We start from the raw sequence: 16,527 nt of genomic DNA, 5'->3' as shown, positions 1-16,527 counted from the left end.
AGCGGCGCAGACACGAAACGAGAAGAACTGGAAAGTGCTGTGAGGAGCAGGACTGGGGGCATGGTGCTATAAAAGGAGGAACGGGGCTGTGAAAGCAGGACTAGGAGCATGGTACTTTAAAAGGAGGAATGGGGGCTGTGAAGGCAGGAATGGGGGCATGGTTGATTAGAATAAGCCCTACCCCGAAAATAAGCCCTATGGTGTTTTTTGATGAAAAAAACAAAATAAGACAGTGTCTTATTATCGGGGAAACACGGTAATGACTAATTATGGCAGACCCAATGTCACATTAAATTTTTGCATACATCTCTGGGAGAGAAGAAACTAACAATGTACATGGACACGGAGAAGTTTTTTTTTTCTTTTCTTTTTTTTTGGGGGGGGGGGGGGGGGGGGGGGGGAGGATTGCATGCATACCGTTATTGCATTCCCCATTATACAAGAAACACAGCAAAAAGCTTAAAGCAGAACATTCACAGGGTTAAAAACAATGAGCTGAACCCTCCCAACAGCAGTGGCAGAGAACATCTTTTCCAGTATAAAAGTGAACAGCATTTCAGCAGCAAACTTAAGCGATAGGTGTCAAATGATAACTAAAGTTGGATACAGGCTCTACTTTATTAATTACTGCAAAATAATGACAGACCAGAAACAATAATAATAAAAAAAAATGCAGTTTAACTAGGATACACAACATGGCAAAAGTAGGCAAAGTAGAAAAGCTAGTTCTGCATGGGACTAGAAAAATTGGTAAGCCATAAAAAGGAAGAATCTAGCCATTTACACAACTAAAGATTTATCTATCTAGTGGGAACAAAAATCTGACAATATTTTGATAATGGTCATTCAGAAAAATTGGTTAAATCCAATTGAGCGAACAGATTTGTCCAAGAATAGTTTGTCCATTTGCAGTGTTTTGGAGAAAATTATTGATGGTCCTATAGTTTCATGCATTTCCAGAATTATGTTCACGCCACACATAAATCTGTAGGTGTGTAGAGCTTAAAAAAAAGGGCCAACAATTCTGATGTATGGAATTAAACTATATAAACTAACTATGTTGGTGGTGCATTACAAAGTTTATTAACATTAGTGACAATAGGTTTATTTTCCCTTCTGCAAAATATATATATTTTTTATGTACACTTGAGTAATTAAAAATGTGATGTTCTTGTTATCACTTATGTAAAAAGGTGCTGCAGTTTCTGTCATTGTTCAAACATGATTTGATAGAACACGATCATTCATAATAAACAATATAAAACTTGGTACTTGTTATGCATTGTATCGTATCGCATCGCACGCCATATAGCCGCATGCGATGCAATTTTAAATTGTATAAAGCACCCTAATGGGTGTTTTCAATGTTAAATGGCACCCCAATTCGATTTTTAATTGTAAAAGCACCCTAATGGGTGCTTACAATGTTAAATGCACCCCCACTATGAACGGCAACCCGAAGCGTGGCAAGAGCGCGAGGGGCGGCGTACGTGTCCTCCAACCTTTTCATACCCCCAGTATCCAGGTCGGCGTGGAGTTGATTTTATAGTGTGTCACGATCGCAGCGAGGGAATGTGTGTATTACTTTACATGTTATCCGCGTCCCCTCGCCACACTATCTAAATTCAACTCCACGCCGACGTGGATAGTAGGGGTATGAAAAGGTCGGCGAAGACGTACCGCTGCGCTCGCCACGCTTCGGGTTGGCAGGGGGGGGGGTGCTTTTACCATTATAAGCACCGATTACAGTGCTTATACAATTAGTAATCTCATAGGGGGGCCATTTAACATTAAACACCCATTAGGGTGCTTATACAATGAAAAATCGTATACCATCACGCTGTATGCCATATACAATGGTATAAGATTTTAAATTGTATAATAGTGTGCCATCGCGTCGTATACCATTGTAAGGTTTATGGTATACGATGCGCGCCGTGCTACGATACAAAACTTTATATCTGCACCTTAAATTTTAATACATAATTCAGAGATAAATAGCAGCAGCAAAAATACAATTGCTTAGAAATTCCCAATCTGCACCTTGAAAAGCCCTGTCCAGAGGCCTTAAGCCAGGTGTAGCCATACCTGTCCCCCAGACATACCTGTGGATCTGTAGAAAGTGTCAGTTAAGAATGAATGCAGCACATGTTTGAAAATGTGACCGTTCCTAATGACTAAAGCTGTGCAGGAGGTGGGTGACCTGGATAATGTGGCCCGTTGGTAGATCTTGGAGAGGTTTGGCCTGCCATGCCTAAGCCGTCAACAGGGAAACACCACTAGATACTTTTGCTTGCACGGAAACATTCAACACTGCATCGGTCTATAGATCAGGCCTGCTGTAAGTGTTGCGCATACACAATGTAGCTATATTGGCAATAAGACAGTTACCAATCAGCTGCACTTGTAGGTCTGGTCAGAAAAACAGATTTAAATATAGTTCATTGTAAAGTCATAATCATTATGTTTGGTTGTCTGTACAGACACCAGGACAGGTCTCACCTGCCATAAAAGCACAGCTAATGAAATGGATCTGTGAAAGATGCCTTCAGAACTACAGTATGTAATGACTTTCATGAAAAATCCTCTAGTGCAGTTCCAATTGTTACTACAGTGCAGGTTTTAAGGAAATAAAGGTTTGAATTTGGTCAACTCAAATTGCCTGGGGAGGTACCAGATTCATGTCACATGTGTTCAAGTTTGGAACAGTGTGCAAAGCATAACTAAAACCAGAACAGTTGCCAAGTATGGAATGATCAGATATGGTACCCATACACTGTGTATTTGGGCTTGCAATGCACATGCCACCACACATACTTTTTGAACTAGATTGCATCTAGTGCAAAATGCACACTGCTTTAGCATATCACATGCATTATGAACAATGTTAAGCAGTCCAAACCTCATATTGCACTTCTCACCAGGTATGGGAGCTAGTGTTCTGTAGCCAGTGCCTAAGCAACCTGCAAACATGTTGCCCTAAGTTTTAGGATGGCTGAAACTGCATCTCCACTTAAGTAATATTTAGGTTTCCTATAGTCTCCATAGTAATATTTTCGTTCTGTAACTTCCAGGACTAGACTGTACTACAAGTAGCCAAGACCAGGTATGGTTGTGGTAAGATGCTCTTGAAACTATCCCTTATTTTTTCCCCAAAGGCCAGTCAGATCCGGTGTTTGAACCAGAGAACACTGGCCCTGATAGATCACTCAGCACTGACACATTTGCTGTCCGGCACTGATCTACATTACCCAGCAATCTGTAGGCCCCTTAAGACTAACATGTCTTTAAATAAGCTTCTTTGTCTTTCCCTAAAGTTTGAAATGAAAAAGAAGCCAGTAGTATATAAATGCATTGGGCACACATAATTAAGTATCAGCTTAATGCCTACAATATGATAGGCACCAGCCGTTTGTTTCCTCCACAATTACATGGCCTGTTGCTTCACAGCCAAGCTATCTAAATTTTGGCAACATACTCAACAGTTCCCCAGGATTGGCAAAATCCTACATGTTGAAGAGCACCTACTTGCAGATTCCATGAATTGGGTTGTAAATCTTCCAAGTCCCAACATAATGGACTTAATCAGCAGAATGTCTTACAACTGCATGTCATTAGGACTTTCCATTACACATATGCCCATTCTATTAAAAAAAAAAAAAAAAAAGCGAGAACCACTACATTTATATCATTTAACAGACCACAGTTAACTGAAAAGGTTTATTTAAATAAAGTTAAATACAATAAAACCAGAACTCAAAGCATATTTCTTGTCATTATACAACATTGTGCCAAGAGGTCAGATTAGCATCAAACTACATTAAGTCAGACAGTAGTTCCCTTGTCATAAGTTTAATCCTGAAGAATGTACCTGCTACAACTCCACCTCTTGCACAGTACAGATAAGTGTGCTGGCTAACATTGAACTGCTCCAAACAGACTTGCCCTGCTGGATGTTTCCAAACCAACTTACAAATAAAAACCACCCAGGCTTGTAAACAGTGTCATCTAACCTCTCCACTCTGATGTGTATAGAAATCATATTTTGATTCACTAAATACTTTGGCCCAGCTATGCAGGAGCACCATGCCACCTGTACCAGGTAGAGACTGCCACACTGGGTAATACATTATTTTCCTTCAAAAATGAAGCTTACAAGACCATTTATAGCTGCCCCACAGACACTGCAAGGTTACACATGTTTATTTACAGTCCATTGGATATGGGGCAATATTGCACAAGGCTGTGGTGTTAAACTTGTGACAAGGGATGAGTGTTATTGCTACTCATATCAGGAGTCCTTTAACTTAAAGCTGCAGTTGTTTAGTCTTGTACATTAAAACCCATGGACTTTCAGCTGGTCATCTTTAGCAAGTCCAACCTAGAATGGAAAGAGACAATATTATAAATAAATTCCTAAAAAAAAAACACAGCTTGTTAGGATCAGTTACACGTTTGCTAGTATCAAGCAATTGTAAATTGCAAAGATAAAAAAAAAGAGACATTACAGAATGTATGCCATTTAGTAAAATAGGTGGCACGAACTTCATCCAATAGGTCAGTGGTTCCCAGACTCTTAACCAGGATGCCCTACAATTTCAGCATTTGTCCAAGGCACCCCTAATCATTTCTTATAGATAAATAAAATATTAAGTAAATTGTGCTTAAGTTAACCTCAGGTTCAGTTACATGGTGGGGGACCATAGCTGTGGTTCTAATTACACATACATTTTAGGATTAGCAGTGACCAGCACTGTTTTTGCCTATCAATTTGAGCATAAATAGTTTGTTATGGACCCCAAACCCGAGGCACCCTTGACTGTTACATTAGTCATATAATTTTAATTGGCCTTAGGTCACCAACCCAGGGCACCTAGGCACAGTTTAGGAGCCACTGCATTAAGTCATAAAATTACTATAGTTCAGTGGTTTCTAAACGGTGCGCCTAGGCTCCCTAGGGTGCCTCGAGTTGGTCATCCAGGACCAATTCAAGTTATTTATGATCAATTATTTCTGGACAAAACCAGTGTTGGTGGCTACCAATCATAAAATCAGAACCAAATATTGCCCTTTACCACATAACTGAACCTACATATAAACACAATCTACTTTTATCTATATATATTATTGGGGGCCATGGGGGTGCCTTGGAAAAATTCTGATACTCTAGGGTGCCACGATTAGAAAAAGATTGGGAACCCCTGCTCTAGTTGTTATTCCCTTGATACAGGCTATTACAGAGGGGAACACTTACCTCAACAAGGAATTGACAGGCATTCTTGCGCTGATCACCCTGAAGCTGAATCACCTCTCCGTATTCTGGGTGTTCAACAACGGTACCATTGCAAGCAAATTTCTATATAAAAAACAAACAAAATTATATAGATGAAGTTACGAAAAAAAGGGAATGGATTTTTCCACCCACCAAAACAGATGCCCCTGCAACTATAGCAGTGAGGTGCCAGCACTGCATCACATACCTTTTTAAAGGCTTTAACTAGTTTCTTTTTGTCGTAGTCATCAGAGATCCCCTGGACAGTGGTGAGGGTTTTCCTGCCGTTCCTTTGTTGTATCCTTATATGAATAGAATCCTCTGTCCCAGCTGGGAGCCAGTCATCACCCTTACTTGCATCAGCAAAGGGGTCTGCGTAGGAGAGACACAGCGTTAGCGCCGCCATAGTCACATACTCGACCGCTCAGCGCCCGGGGAGGAGTGGCCAGATAATACGGTAACAAAGAACTGCAGCTGAGGGATAGAGGCGGGACTAAAGTAGGCGAGGTAAACACGCCCACTGACGTCAGCGCGTACGGGGAGAGGTAGCTGCGCCACAAACAGATCAGGGAGAGAGAAGCGGCGACCGCCATCTTGTCGCCGCCTCGGTTCTAGAAAAAACAAGATGCCGGCTACAGGCCGAAGTCAGCATCTGAACCGGAAGCGCAGGTTCTGTCGCCATATAGCCAGAGAACGGCGATGAGACACTGCTACACATTTGGATTAACCCCGCACCCCAGAATTAATGCTAAATAGTCAGCTAGCTATGGCCCCATTTTTCGTACACTCAGATGTAGCTGCGCGTTACATAACGCTGCGGATAGAAGACGCGCAGTTGAACATTAAACACTCGCTAATGAAAAGCAGCAGATATATAAAAGCTAAAAGAAGAGGAAAGGCCGCTGCGCGCAGACTCACCGAAGGATTGGAGGTTCTGGATAGCTGACATACGATAAGATGGGGTTTCCTCGATGGGAACGGCGGCGAACCGGTGCTTGCAAGCGAGAGCTCGGTGATGCTGTGCGGAGAGCTTGTGTAACACGTACCCAAAGAAATGGCTGCGCCGTCTTTTATACCGATGTGGGTGCCCTAGTGACGTCAGCGCGCAAGAAGACGCATCTAGTCCCGCCCTCGTCGGGTTGTGCGTTTAAAATGCCTTTGCCGTGAGGTAACCGGTTTCCCCCTCCCCTCTGGGCGGCGCTTGGTCGTCACTGGCATCAGCAGTAGGGACAGCCATCGTTATGCTTGCCATTGATGGTAAACTGCAGCGTGACCATCGATGAAAACAATTCCTAGTTATTTGATGACCATCGATGGTTATAGAAACAGATGTCATTCCTGTTTTATTAGTTGGCAAACAGAATATAGGGGAGCTTCGTTGGTGTCGGGGCAGAGCAATGCGCTATGTCACATTGTAGTAAGAAAAAAGACAACCATTAACCGTAAGGCATACACATGCCATCGATGTCGTGAAATCACACGATTTATCCCATCGATGGAAAAGTCGGTCATAACCATTGATTATGTAAAACAATCGATGGTCGATGGCCGTTTCTAAGCAGCACTACATTGTGTGTACTCCTGCTGCACACTGTTACTAGGTGACAGGTCACGAGGCTGTGTTTGTAATGTTTGTTATTTAGAAAGTAGGAATATGTGTTTATAACCGTCATCTGTGGAAATCAGGAACATTCTGGAAAACCACTATCATCTGTATAAGAATATGTATACATTTATGTACACTTACCCGAGGACAAACATAACTATCTTTGTTTACAATGAATGTAAAAACAACTTTGATTCCTAGGAGGTAACATGGATGTGCTTACCAGACACACAGGGCTGTATTCAATGCCCTCGGCAAGCGGCGGCGAGGATGGCTTTTTTAGCGTGGAAAAGTCATCCTCGCCATCCAGCCCCCTTGCAGTATTCTAGGTTTGGAGGAAATCCTCACTGTCAGAGGGCGACAAGGATTCCCCATAACGGCGAGGTTCGCCACAAATGCAGGGAGCCCCGCTGCATATAGCCGTGAGCCTCACCGTTTTGATGGCCACACTTGTCGTTTCCACCTCGCCCCAGGGAGTATAGCTCGCCGTCTGCCTCTCACCAACCCCTCCCTCGCATTGAATGTACCGCACAGGGATATGCTATCTTTTGGGTAGCAGCTAGATCCCTTTCAACGGGAGGACCTATCCAATCATGCACTGGGTCTACGTCTACCTGAAGGGGGAATATAAACCTGTGGCAAGCATAGTGATCCACTGTGCCCGAAGCGTGGTGAGCGAAACAACCCTACGAAGGACCAGCACAGCTGAAATAACCTACACCTACCTAAATTACAAATGGTGTAAGGGCATCTTACCCACCCTCACCCATACCAACATGACCCTCTCCAGGAGGGATACAATTCTCTATTCCTGGACTTCCTTTTGAATGTATGATTACCATCACCTGTGGTGAAATGGGTATGGATCATTAGGTCACCAGCATTATGGTAGACAAGCATTACTGTAGGTCGACACCATTAGGTCGACATGAATTTAGGTAGACATGCATTTAGGTCGACATGAGTTAAAGTCAACATGCAGGAAGGTAGACATGACTTTAGGCCGACAGGGTCATTAGGTCAACATGAGTAAGGTCGACATTGAAAAAGTCAACACAGTGAACATAAACACTAAAAGGTACTTGTTTCCTAGCACGGCCACAATCGTATGGATCGTGTACCTTTAAGTTAAGGTACACGATCCATACGATATACCCGATTTCCTTTGAAATCAGGTCCATTTGGCCGGCTAGGACAAAATATCGGGGGCATCGCGTCGGTCGGGACCGTTAACAATGGTCCCGACGCGACCGACGCGATGACCGCGATTTCCCCATAGGCTTCAATGTTAAAAAATATTTTAACATTGAAATCGTGTCGGGAAAGGTAAAATATCGGGGGCATCGTGTCGGTCGGGACCATTAACATAGGTCCCGACGCGATGCCCCCGATTTTTCCATAGGCTTCAATGTTAAAAGATTTTTTTAAATTGAAATCCTGGAAAAATGTGAAAAATGTGAAATGGGCCAATATGACCCATTTCACATTATAGATGTCCCCGTCGTCACCCCACGATAGACGCCAACCCGAAGCGTGGCGAGCGCAGCGGTGCGCGTCCTCCGACCTTTTCATTCCCCTACTATCCACGTCGGCGTGGAGTTGAGAATAGAATAGTGTGGCGAGCGCAGCGAGGCGAGCGCAGCGAGCCCCGCAAGGGGACAAGTATAACTTCACAGGTATACGCGTACCCTCGCGGGGCTCGCTGCACTCGCCACGCTTCGGGCTCGGTGGCTCGCTGCGCTCGCCACACTATTCTATTCTCAACTCCACGCTGATGTGGATAGTAGGAGAATGAAAAGGTCGGAGGACGCGCACCGCCGCCCCTCGCGGGCTCGCTGCACTCGCCACGCTTCGGGTTGGCGTCTATCGTGGGGTGGGGTGTACGCCGTGACATTTGGGGGGGTTGGGAATATTTTACATTGAATCCAATGTAAAATCGGGTCCCAGGGACCCGATTTACATTTCATTAAAAAAAAAAAATCGGGTCCAAAATCGGTCGGTCGCGTCGATCGCATCGCATGCGACCAAATCGCATGCGATGCGATCGACCCGATTTTTCCGACACGACCACCCCGATGTAAATCGGGGTGGCCGTGCTAGGAAACAAGTACCCACTAAAACGTAGCACTGCGTCCCCTTGCTTCGGGCATGGTGGCTCGCTACGATTGGCACACTATTTTTTTCTCCCGCAACACCCTAGAGCTGGGGTAGCAAACTCCAGTCATCGAGAGCTACCAACAGTTAATGTTTTCCAGATCTCCTCACAGAATCACAAGTGAAGTAATTAGCTCCACCTGTGGATCTTTGAAAATGTTTCAGCTAGTAATGAGTGCACCTTTGCAGCAGCTAGGTTGTCTGGAAAATGTGAACTGTTGGTAGCTCTCGAGGACCGTAGTTGGCTACCACTGCCCTAGAGGATGGTAGCGCATGAGATAGAGCCTGTCAGCACATTTTTGCTCAAACAGTAAAAAAAAAAAACCCATGTCAACCTAATGACCTTGTCGACCTTACCCACGTCGACCTAATGACCCTGTCGATCTAACCCATGTCGACCTTAAGTCATGTCAACCTTCCTGCATGTCTACCTTAAGTCAGGTCGACCTAATGGTGTCCATCAAGCTGGTGACCCAATGACCGTAACTCGGTGAAACACCTTTCTTATCACCTAACCGTGCAACACATGTGATGGTAATGATCATCCATTAATGGGGTTATTCTAGTTGTTTAGCAAGGCTGCAAATTTGTAGCCTTGTGAGTCCACCAAACCCCTCCCAAGGCATGCCGGGCCACAACCCCCCCCCCTCCCACGCACAGGCTGCAAATGGATGTTTAAAATAAACATCCATTCACATGCTGCGGGGAACACTCACATCTTTCGATGGTCGCCGATCATCGAAAGATGTGGAAGGTGAACACATATAAAAGTGCCTTTAAGTCACTTACATATGCGTGCATGCTGGATTGGAAATGGGTGGGCATCTGACATCCGGTGATTTCAACTGCCCGCTCCCCGCACCCGCGTCATGGCCTTATTACCATGAGAATGCCCACAGTTCTCATGGGAACGCCCATATACACTGGGCGTTCCCATATGGTGATGGGGCCCCAGCGCCCCACGGCCCTCCCCCTCGCCCGCTATGTTGGGTGCGTACACCCAGCGAATGGAATATTTGCTGTGGGTGCATGTGTGGAACCCCACTGCAGTGGTGCCCCTGAACTGCCCCTGCACCCAAATGGAGTTCCACAATGGTGGCCAATGCTGCAGGTGGGACCCTGTTCCTACTGTCCAGTACTCAGGGGGTTAACCAGGCCAGCAAGCGCCCCAGCTCCCTTTCACATGCAAGGAGCGTGTCTTGCTCCTGATTGGCTGGCTAGAGTGCACGGAGAAGAGGAGGTCAGAGGTGAAGGGGATGGCAGAGCTGAGCAGCGTGAAGGAGGAAGCGTGCTGAGGGAGAGGAGAGGAACGCGGCTAACCTGTTATCGCAGAGCGGTGCACAGCGGGCGTCTGGAAGAGGAGCAGTATGCAGCCGGAGTCACCAGAGAGAAGAGGGGTCGCCGTCGCGAAGTCCAGGCTGGTGATGGACAGCAGGCAGAGAGAGCGTCAGGCCGTGCAGCTGAACAGAGCCAGGAGGAGAAGGAGACGCTGGACGCGCATTGATCCAGGAGGCAGCCACGGGCAGCAGAAGCCACGGGCCGGGACCTGGGCACAGAAGAAGTGTCACAGCAGACAGGAGAATCGTTACCGGCCAGAGTCGGCATCTGTAGCAGACGCATCAGGTACACAGGGTTCAACCCCCATGCAAGGCAACCTAAGGCCTCCCAGTGCACCCCATTAGGCCTCCGGCCCACCTGTCACCTTTACCCAACCCTTATGCAGGACAGTGTGTTGTGCTCGGGTGGTGGGACCCGGAGCAGGCTGTCCCGCCTCACCCCTGTGTTAAACAGAGACTGCCCTAGCCCTAACACACCTGGTCCAAGAGAGGCCACTGAAGGACCTCATTGTTTTTAGAGAGTACCAGCAGGATCCTTGACTCCATCTCAGGGTACATTGTAGAGTAAGACTTCCTTACTGTCAGTCTGGCGCATTTATTACAAGGAGCTGCCCCAGGTAATGGGAGCTCGCTTGTCCCTCTGTAGAGGTTGTTGTTCAGTTTAAATCACCTTGGAAGGCTATTGCATCCCCAGCAGGGAGTCACCCTATATACCGGGGACTGTTGACTGGTTCTAGACAGAATCATAGTAGTGTGCACACTAAGGCAGGGCCCACTCTTCCCCTAAGGATTTGTCTTCGTGGTACCTTTGTTTGAACTCAGTGACTGTGTATTGTAGCTGGGACTACAGTGTTAACATACACTCGTGTAAGGTATAACGCCACCTGGCGGACATTAAGAGGTGGGACAGTTTATTTACAGTAGCGTGTCTAAATGCTAGTCTTATTCTTCTTGACATCTTTTTTCTCAGAGTGTCTTCTTTAATTACGTTCTATGGTAATATCTTTCTGAAGTCATTATGTTATGTCATTGCATATACAACGGGCGAATGCTGTTGTCTTTTGATAAGGAATCATAAATGATCATTGCAGATTAGCCATTGCCTTTTCTGAGGTGTTCATTGGCTACTAAATTCAGACAGAAATAATTAAGTGTCTTTTCTTTCATGTGATGTTTGCATTAAGTCTTTGAAAGTATCGCAGCAATTGCACTACGTCTTTTATCAATAAATACTCATTGCTGCTAATCGTGGTTGCCATCTTTTCTTGGTATATGTTGGTGGTGCAGCAAGTGGTGTCCCGCTTACTGCGCGTACCCAGCGGTGATGAGTGGTCCCTCCTGATCATGTCCCAGTCAGCTGTGGATGTCCGCACTGCGATGCCGTGACACCAGGCTCCACAGACCAGGCTGCCGAGACTACCGCAGACTCTCGCGAGATTGCGGTTCTTAGCCTTAGCGATCGTAGGCGATACCGTACCGCACGGTTGCGTACGCGTCACTTGTATGGAGCAGCAATTAATCTTATAATTTGAAAATTGCTAGAAGGCAACTTCAAAGGGAATTCCCTTTGAAGTTGGCTTCTAACAATTTCCCAATTATCCTAAGTTTGTGTGTATGTGTTACACACATCATTGAGTATGCTGTTGAAATGGATAAAGTGAAGGGTTAATCATGGTTGCCTACCTGACCCTCTCCATGCCATCTTACATATAGAGTGTGAAAAAGACAGTTAGGAGCGGACTGGCTGCTTACACATCAGTGTCCAAATGATCAATTTGCAAGATTGTTTCCAAGATTGTGTGCATGAGCAGGACAAAATTATCAAACATTGCAAGTTAAAAAGGTCTTACAATACAACATTGTTGCTGTTAGACGTGATAGAGGTGTATAAATCAATAATGTGAAGTGTATGTTTGTGTTGCATTGAGAAAGTTGACACATGTCAATTCCTATGAATTGTGTATCCTGTTGTCCTAACATGACAGGCACACTTGCATTAAGGGTGTAGATGGTTAAAAAAGACCCAATTCCACATATTCCAACATGAGTAATCAGTGACGTGCGGTGAGATTCGTGGCTAGTGAGGCACTGGTTTGTAAGCAGTGGTGCAAGCAGTAATTTTTTTTTTACATGGTACCAAAAATGGTCGCGGTCAAGTGTGATGAGAGGGTGTGGTCACACGCAACTGAGGGAGAGTCAACATAACAGAGACATGGTCACACACCGTAATGCCCCTTAAACATTATAGCACACACCGTAATGCCCATGACACATTATGCCACACACTGTATAGCCCATAGCATAATACCCATGACACATTGTGCCACAAATAGTAATGCCAATTACATATACCATACTATGTAATGCCCATTACATATTACACCACACTGTAATGCCCATTGCATATTATACAATGCAACATAATGGCCATTACATATTATGCCAGACACCACAATGCCCATTACATATTATTCCGCTAACAGTAATTCCAATGTCACATTATGCCATGAACCGTAATGCTTATTAAACATTATGCCACACACCATGATACCCATTTGTACATTATGCCTCACACATATATGCGGCTGACACCTTTTTATGTCCCACACCCTTGGAATATTAGTGTCGCTTAAATGCATAATGCCCCCTGCAGTGCAGCATCAATGCATACTGCACCCTATGGTGCGGCGTAGACTTCTAATGCCCCTTGCAGTGTGGCACAGATGCCTAATGCCCCCTGCAGTGTGATGTAGACATATAAGGCCCCCTGCAGTGTGGCATATACACATAAGACCACCTGCAGTGCGGTGTAGTTGTATAATACTTATGTCCTTACTTACTGGGGGTTACATGCACATTGCCATGGGGGTTACATGCTCAATGCCATGGGGGTTACATGCTCAATGCCATGGGGGTTACATGCTCAATGTCATGGGGATTACATGCTCACTGCTATGGGGTTTAAAAGTTCATTGCCATGGGATTTACATGCTCACTGTCATGGGGGTTATGGCTGGCTGGCACTGAGTATGATTGATGACAAGGGACATGAGTGTATACTCACCCTGTCCCCCGCAGCCCGCAGCTCCAGCATGTTGCTGACACAGTTCGATTTGTTGACAGGCGAAGACATTCCTCCTCGGCAGCCTGGACTGCAGCCTCTCCACCATGTCCTGCAAGGCAGCCATGCAAGCGAGCCAGGCGGGTGGAGGGCTTCAGGACAACGCTGCTCCCAGCCAAGGACTACTCTCCTCCCCGCAGCAGCAGTGCTCCAGCCAGGACTCCTCAAAGCCCCAGTAACGGAGCTTGTCGGGAAGGAGAGGACACATCTCCCGCAGTAGCCGCACCTTCCCGGCACTTAGAAGCCCGGTGATCGCCACAACAGGCCAGGTCTAAGGTAGCGCCCACATTGATTAGCAGGCTCCGCCGGGCACAGCCACTCCTACGCCCCGACCTGGCCCGCTCCCCCTTATAGCATGGGACACGGCATCTGCTGCTGCCGCTGGCTGCTAGAGATGGGTGAGGGTGCAGTGAAGGGCAGGCACTAACGGCAGAGGGGACGGGGACGGGGGGGGGGGGGACGGGGGGGTGGCTTTCCGAAGGCTTCAGTGACAGGGGCATGCCTTCATATTGGCTGAAAGCGCATCCCTGTCACTGAGGCACTTGGAAAGGTGCCGCTTCTACTACTTTTTCAAATGGGCTTTTACAGCCCTCTGCTAGTCCCCACCTCCTGCCCTCCCCCGGCTTCCAGCTTTTAATAAGGGGCCGCTGGAGGCACCGCTATTGGTGCCTCCAACATGAGTTTAAACAGTATGCATCAAATTAATATAAAGAAAATACTTATGGCACAGATTTTGTGTCATACGTATCTTCTTTGTATTATTTTAATCATTAATGACAGGGGAGGCACTGCCTCCCCTGCCTCCCCTGACTGCACGTCCCTGTGAGTAATAAAACATAAAAATAATCCTACCTTGAAATGGTGACAAGTGTAGAAAGAGAACCTTCCAATGTATTTCAGGGCTGTGTATAGCTCAAATGAGCTATTTCCCTAAATAGCCTGCAGCATTGGTTAATATTGCGGTGTATGTAATTTAGGTGTGTTTCGTGTTAATTAGCAGACCCATTGCGGGCGTACTCAGGCGGAAAGTCTAAGAGTGGTATGGAGCACTCTTTGGCGTCCGACTGTTTTTTTGCCAAAAATGTCACGTGCGCACTTGGACCGAGGCGAATGCATCTCCGTGCAGTTTGAGTACACACCACCGTGTGCCCCCAGGTATATGCCCAGTTTTGCCCACTTTTCTGGCCTCTCCCCTAAAAACGCCCACATTAAGCCCACTTTGACCGTGTGCGTGCGGACAGGAGCTTTTGATCGGAAAGGTCCGTTCGCAAGCGGAGTACTGTCGTCGCACATGTGCATAGCGAATGGTATGCATGTGCAGAATAAAAAAACAGGGTACCTTCCGAACACGGACAGGACCGCACCAACCAGAATAAGGCCCATTGTCTGCACTGATAGGAATCTTATACAAACTAGGTTGGCAGCGCTAACTCTCCTACATTTCAGCATTATTAAAAAGGATTGGGGGACATCCTTTGTGTTAAGCAGCAGCCATCTTAGGTCCAAATTTGTAGGTAAGCGCACTATAACTTTCTATTCTTATTCACCGCCTGCATGTCTGTTTCATACCTCAGACTTTGGTTGTCCGACAGAATACAATGAAAGGGAAAAGGGAACCCCCCCTCCTTCAGGTAACAGCGGTCTGTTGGCTGCATAGTGAGGAGTTCACTTTAGCCATTACACTGCAATGTGTGGGGGGAGGGGGGTGCCGTGACATGGGCCTGCTCCGGGTGCGCTGGCTGCACCCTACACCACTGGTCAGAGTGCTGTCTGGCCTGACAGCACTCTGACATTGGACTACAAGCCTGTCCAGATTGAGAGACTCTAATCCAATTCACCTCTCACAAGTGGACATAAGAAAAGGGGCCCCCTGTCAGGTTCTATGGACACCCATCACACCGGTTTCATTATGGACAATAAGGGAGATTTCCAATAATCATCCAGAGGAGAGTACAATAGGAACAAGTGAAATTGACCCCAAATGTATTGTTTCATGTCCTTTATATTATTTGAGTGCATTTTATCCTATATGTACTTGCGCAATTCTATATATTTTCTTACTTTTACGTTTTAATATGTTTATGTGCTAGTATAAAATAAATAAGATGTGTATTCTACTTCACATGTGATGTTGCTATGGGCAACCAATCAGAATCTACTTCTTATTTATTTAGCACCCTCTAGAAGATAGTAGACATGATCTGATTGGTTGCCCATAGCAACATCACATGTGAAGTAGAATTCACATCTTAGTAAATTTCCCCCATTGTAAATGCACACTGTTTGGCCACACTGCGTGCTCACAAAGAAATACACATCTCCAGTTGTATATGATGTCACTGATAATGTCCCTGCTGATGTCACTGATGGGGGTTATTCTAGTCCATTCTTTCTGACAAAATCCTTCTTAGATGGACAAAACCATGTGCACTGCAGGTGGGGCAGATGTAACTTGTGCATAGAGAATTAGATTTGGGTGGGGTTTTTCTTCAAAGTGAGATCTATATTGAAGTGTAAAATCATGCAGTCAGTATTTTCCCTGCACAGAAACAAAATAACTCACCCAAATCTAATTCTCTCTGCACATGTTACATCTGCCCCCCTGCAGTGCACATGGTTTTGTCCATCTAAGAAGGATTTTGTCAGAAAGAATGAACTAGAATAAACCCCTATGTCACTTCTGGTGTCACTGATGATTTCAATATTAATCATGACACTGATGGTGCTACTAGCTATCAACACTAGCGTTCTATTTTTTTTAACACTTTCATGACTATCAATTCTGCACCCAACGCTCAGGGGTGTCTGAGATAGCCCTGGTCCTTGGGTGGGCTGGGAGGGGCTTTTTGGGGGGTCCCCACTCTCCCAGGGACTCTGACCAGGGCTGACCAGTTAGGGGTTAATGCCAAGAATATGGGAAAACCCTACTTCTTTTGCCTGGTTCTGTTTTTTAAAATACAGGGGGATCTCTGCCAAGTTTTCCTCTGTATTTTTGGAACCAGGACCAGTTTAAATAGCCCAGGGCTGGTTATGCTCA

General features: G+C 45.8%; 1 protein-coding gene across 1 annotated transcript; it reads right to left on the bottom strand.

The window, feature by feature from the left end:
- Positions 1-3,706: 3,706 nt before the first annotated feature.
- Positions 3,707-6,361, bottom strand: EIF1 (eukaryotic translation initiation factor 1). Its single transcript, XM_083147297.1, has 4 exons — positions 6,191-6,361; positions 5,481-5,644; positions 5,255-5,356; positions 3,707-4,381 (listed from the first exon to the last, which is right to left on the bottom strand). Exons 1-4 carry the CDS (start codon positions 6,219-6,221, stop codon positions 4,337-4,339), a joined length of 342 nt encoding a protein of 113 aa, XP_083003423.1. The 5' UTR covers positions 6,222-6,361; the 3' UTR covers positions 3,707-4,336.
- Between the last annotated feature and the right edge of the window lie 10,166 nt (positions 6,362-16,527).

The sequence above is a fragment of the Crinia signifera genome, chromosome 6 (genome assembly GCF_055691185.1).
Source record: "Crinia signifera chromosome 6, ASM5569118v1, whole genome shotgun sequence".
Lineage (NCBI taxonomy): Eukaryota > Metazoa > Chordata > Amphibia > Anura > Myobatrachidae > Crinia > Crinia signifera.
The sequence above is the reverse complement of the archived record's forward strand: the minus strand, read 5'-3'. Positions and strand labels throughout refer to the sequence as shown.

Excerpts from the sequence above, each read along its gene's own strand:
- EIF1 (XM_083147297.1), bottom strand. The coding sequence starts at position 6,221 with ATGTCAGCTATCCAGAACCTCCAATCCTTCG. Across the intron at positions 5,645-6,190 it reads CCAGAACCTCCAATCCTTCG|ACCCCTTTGCTGATGCAAGT; the intron begins GTGAGTCTGCGC and ends TCTCCTACGCAG. Across the intron at positions 4,382-5,254 it reads CCTGTCAATTCCTTGTTGAG|GTTGGACTTGCTAAAGATGA; the intron begins GTAAGTGTTCCC and ends TTTCCATTCTAG.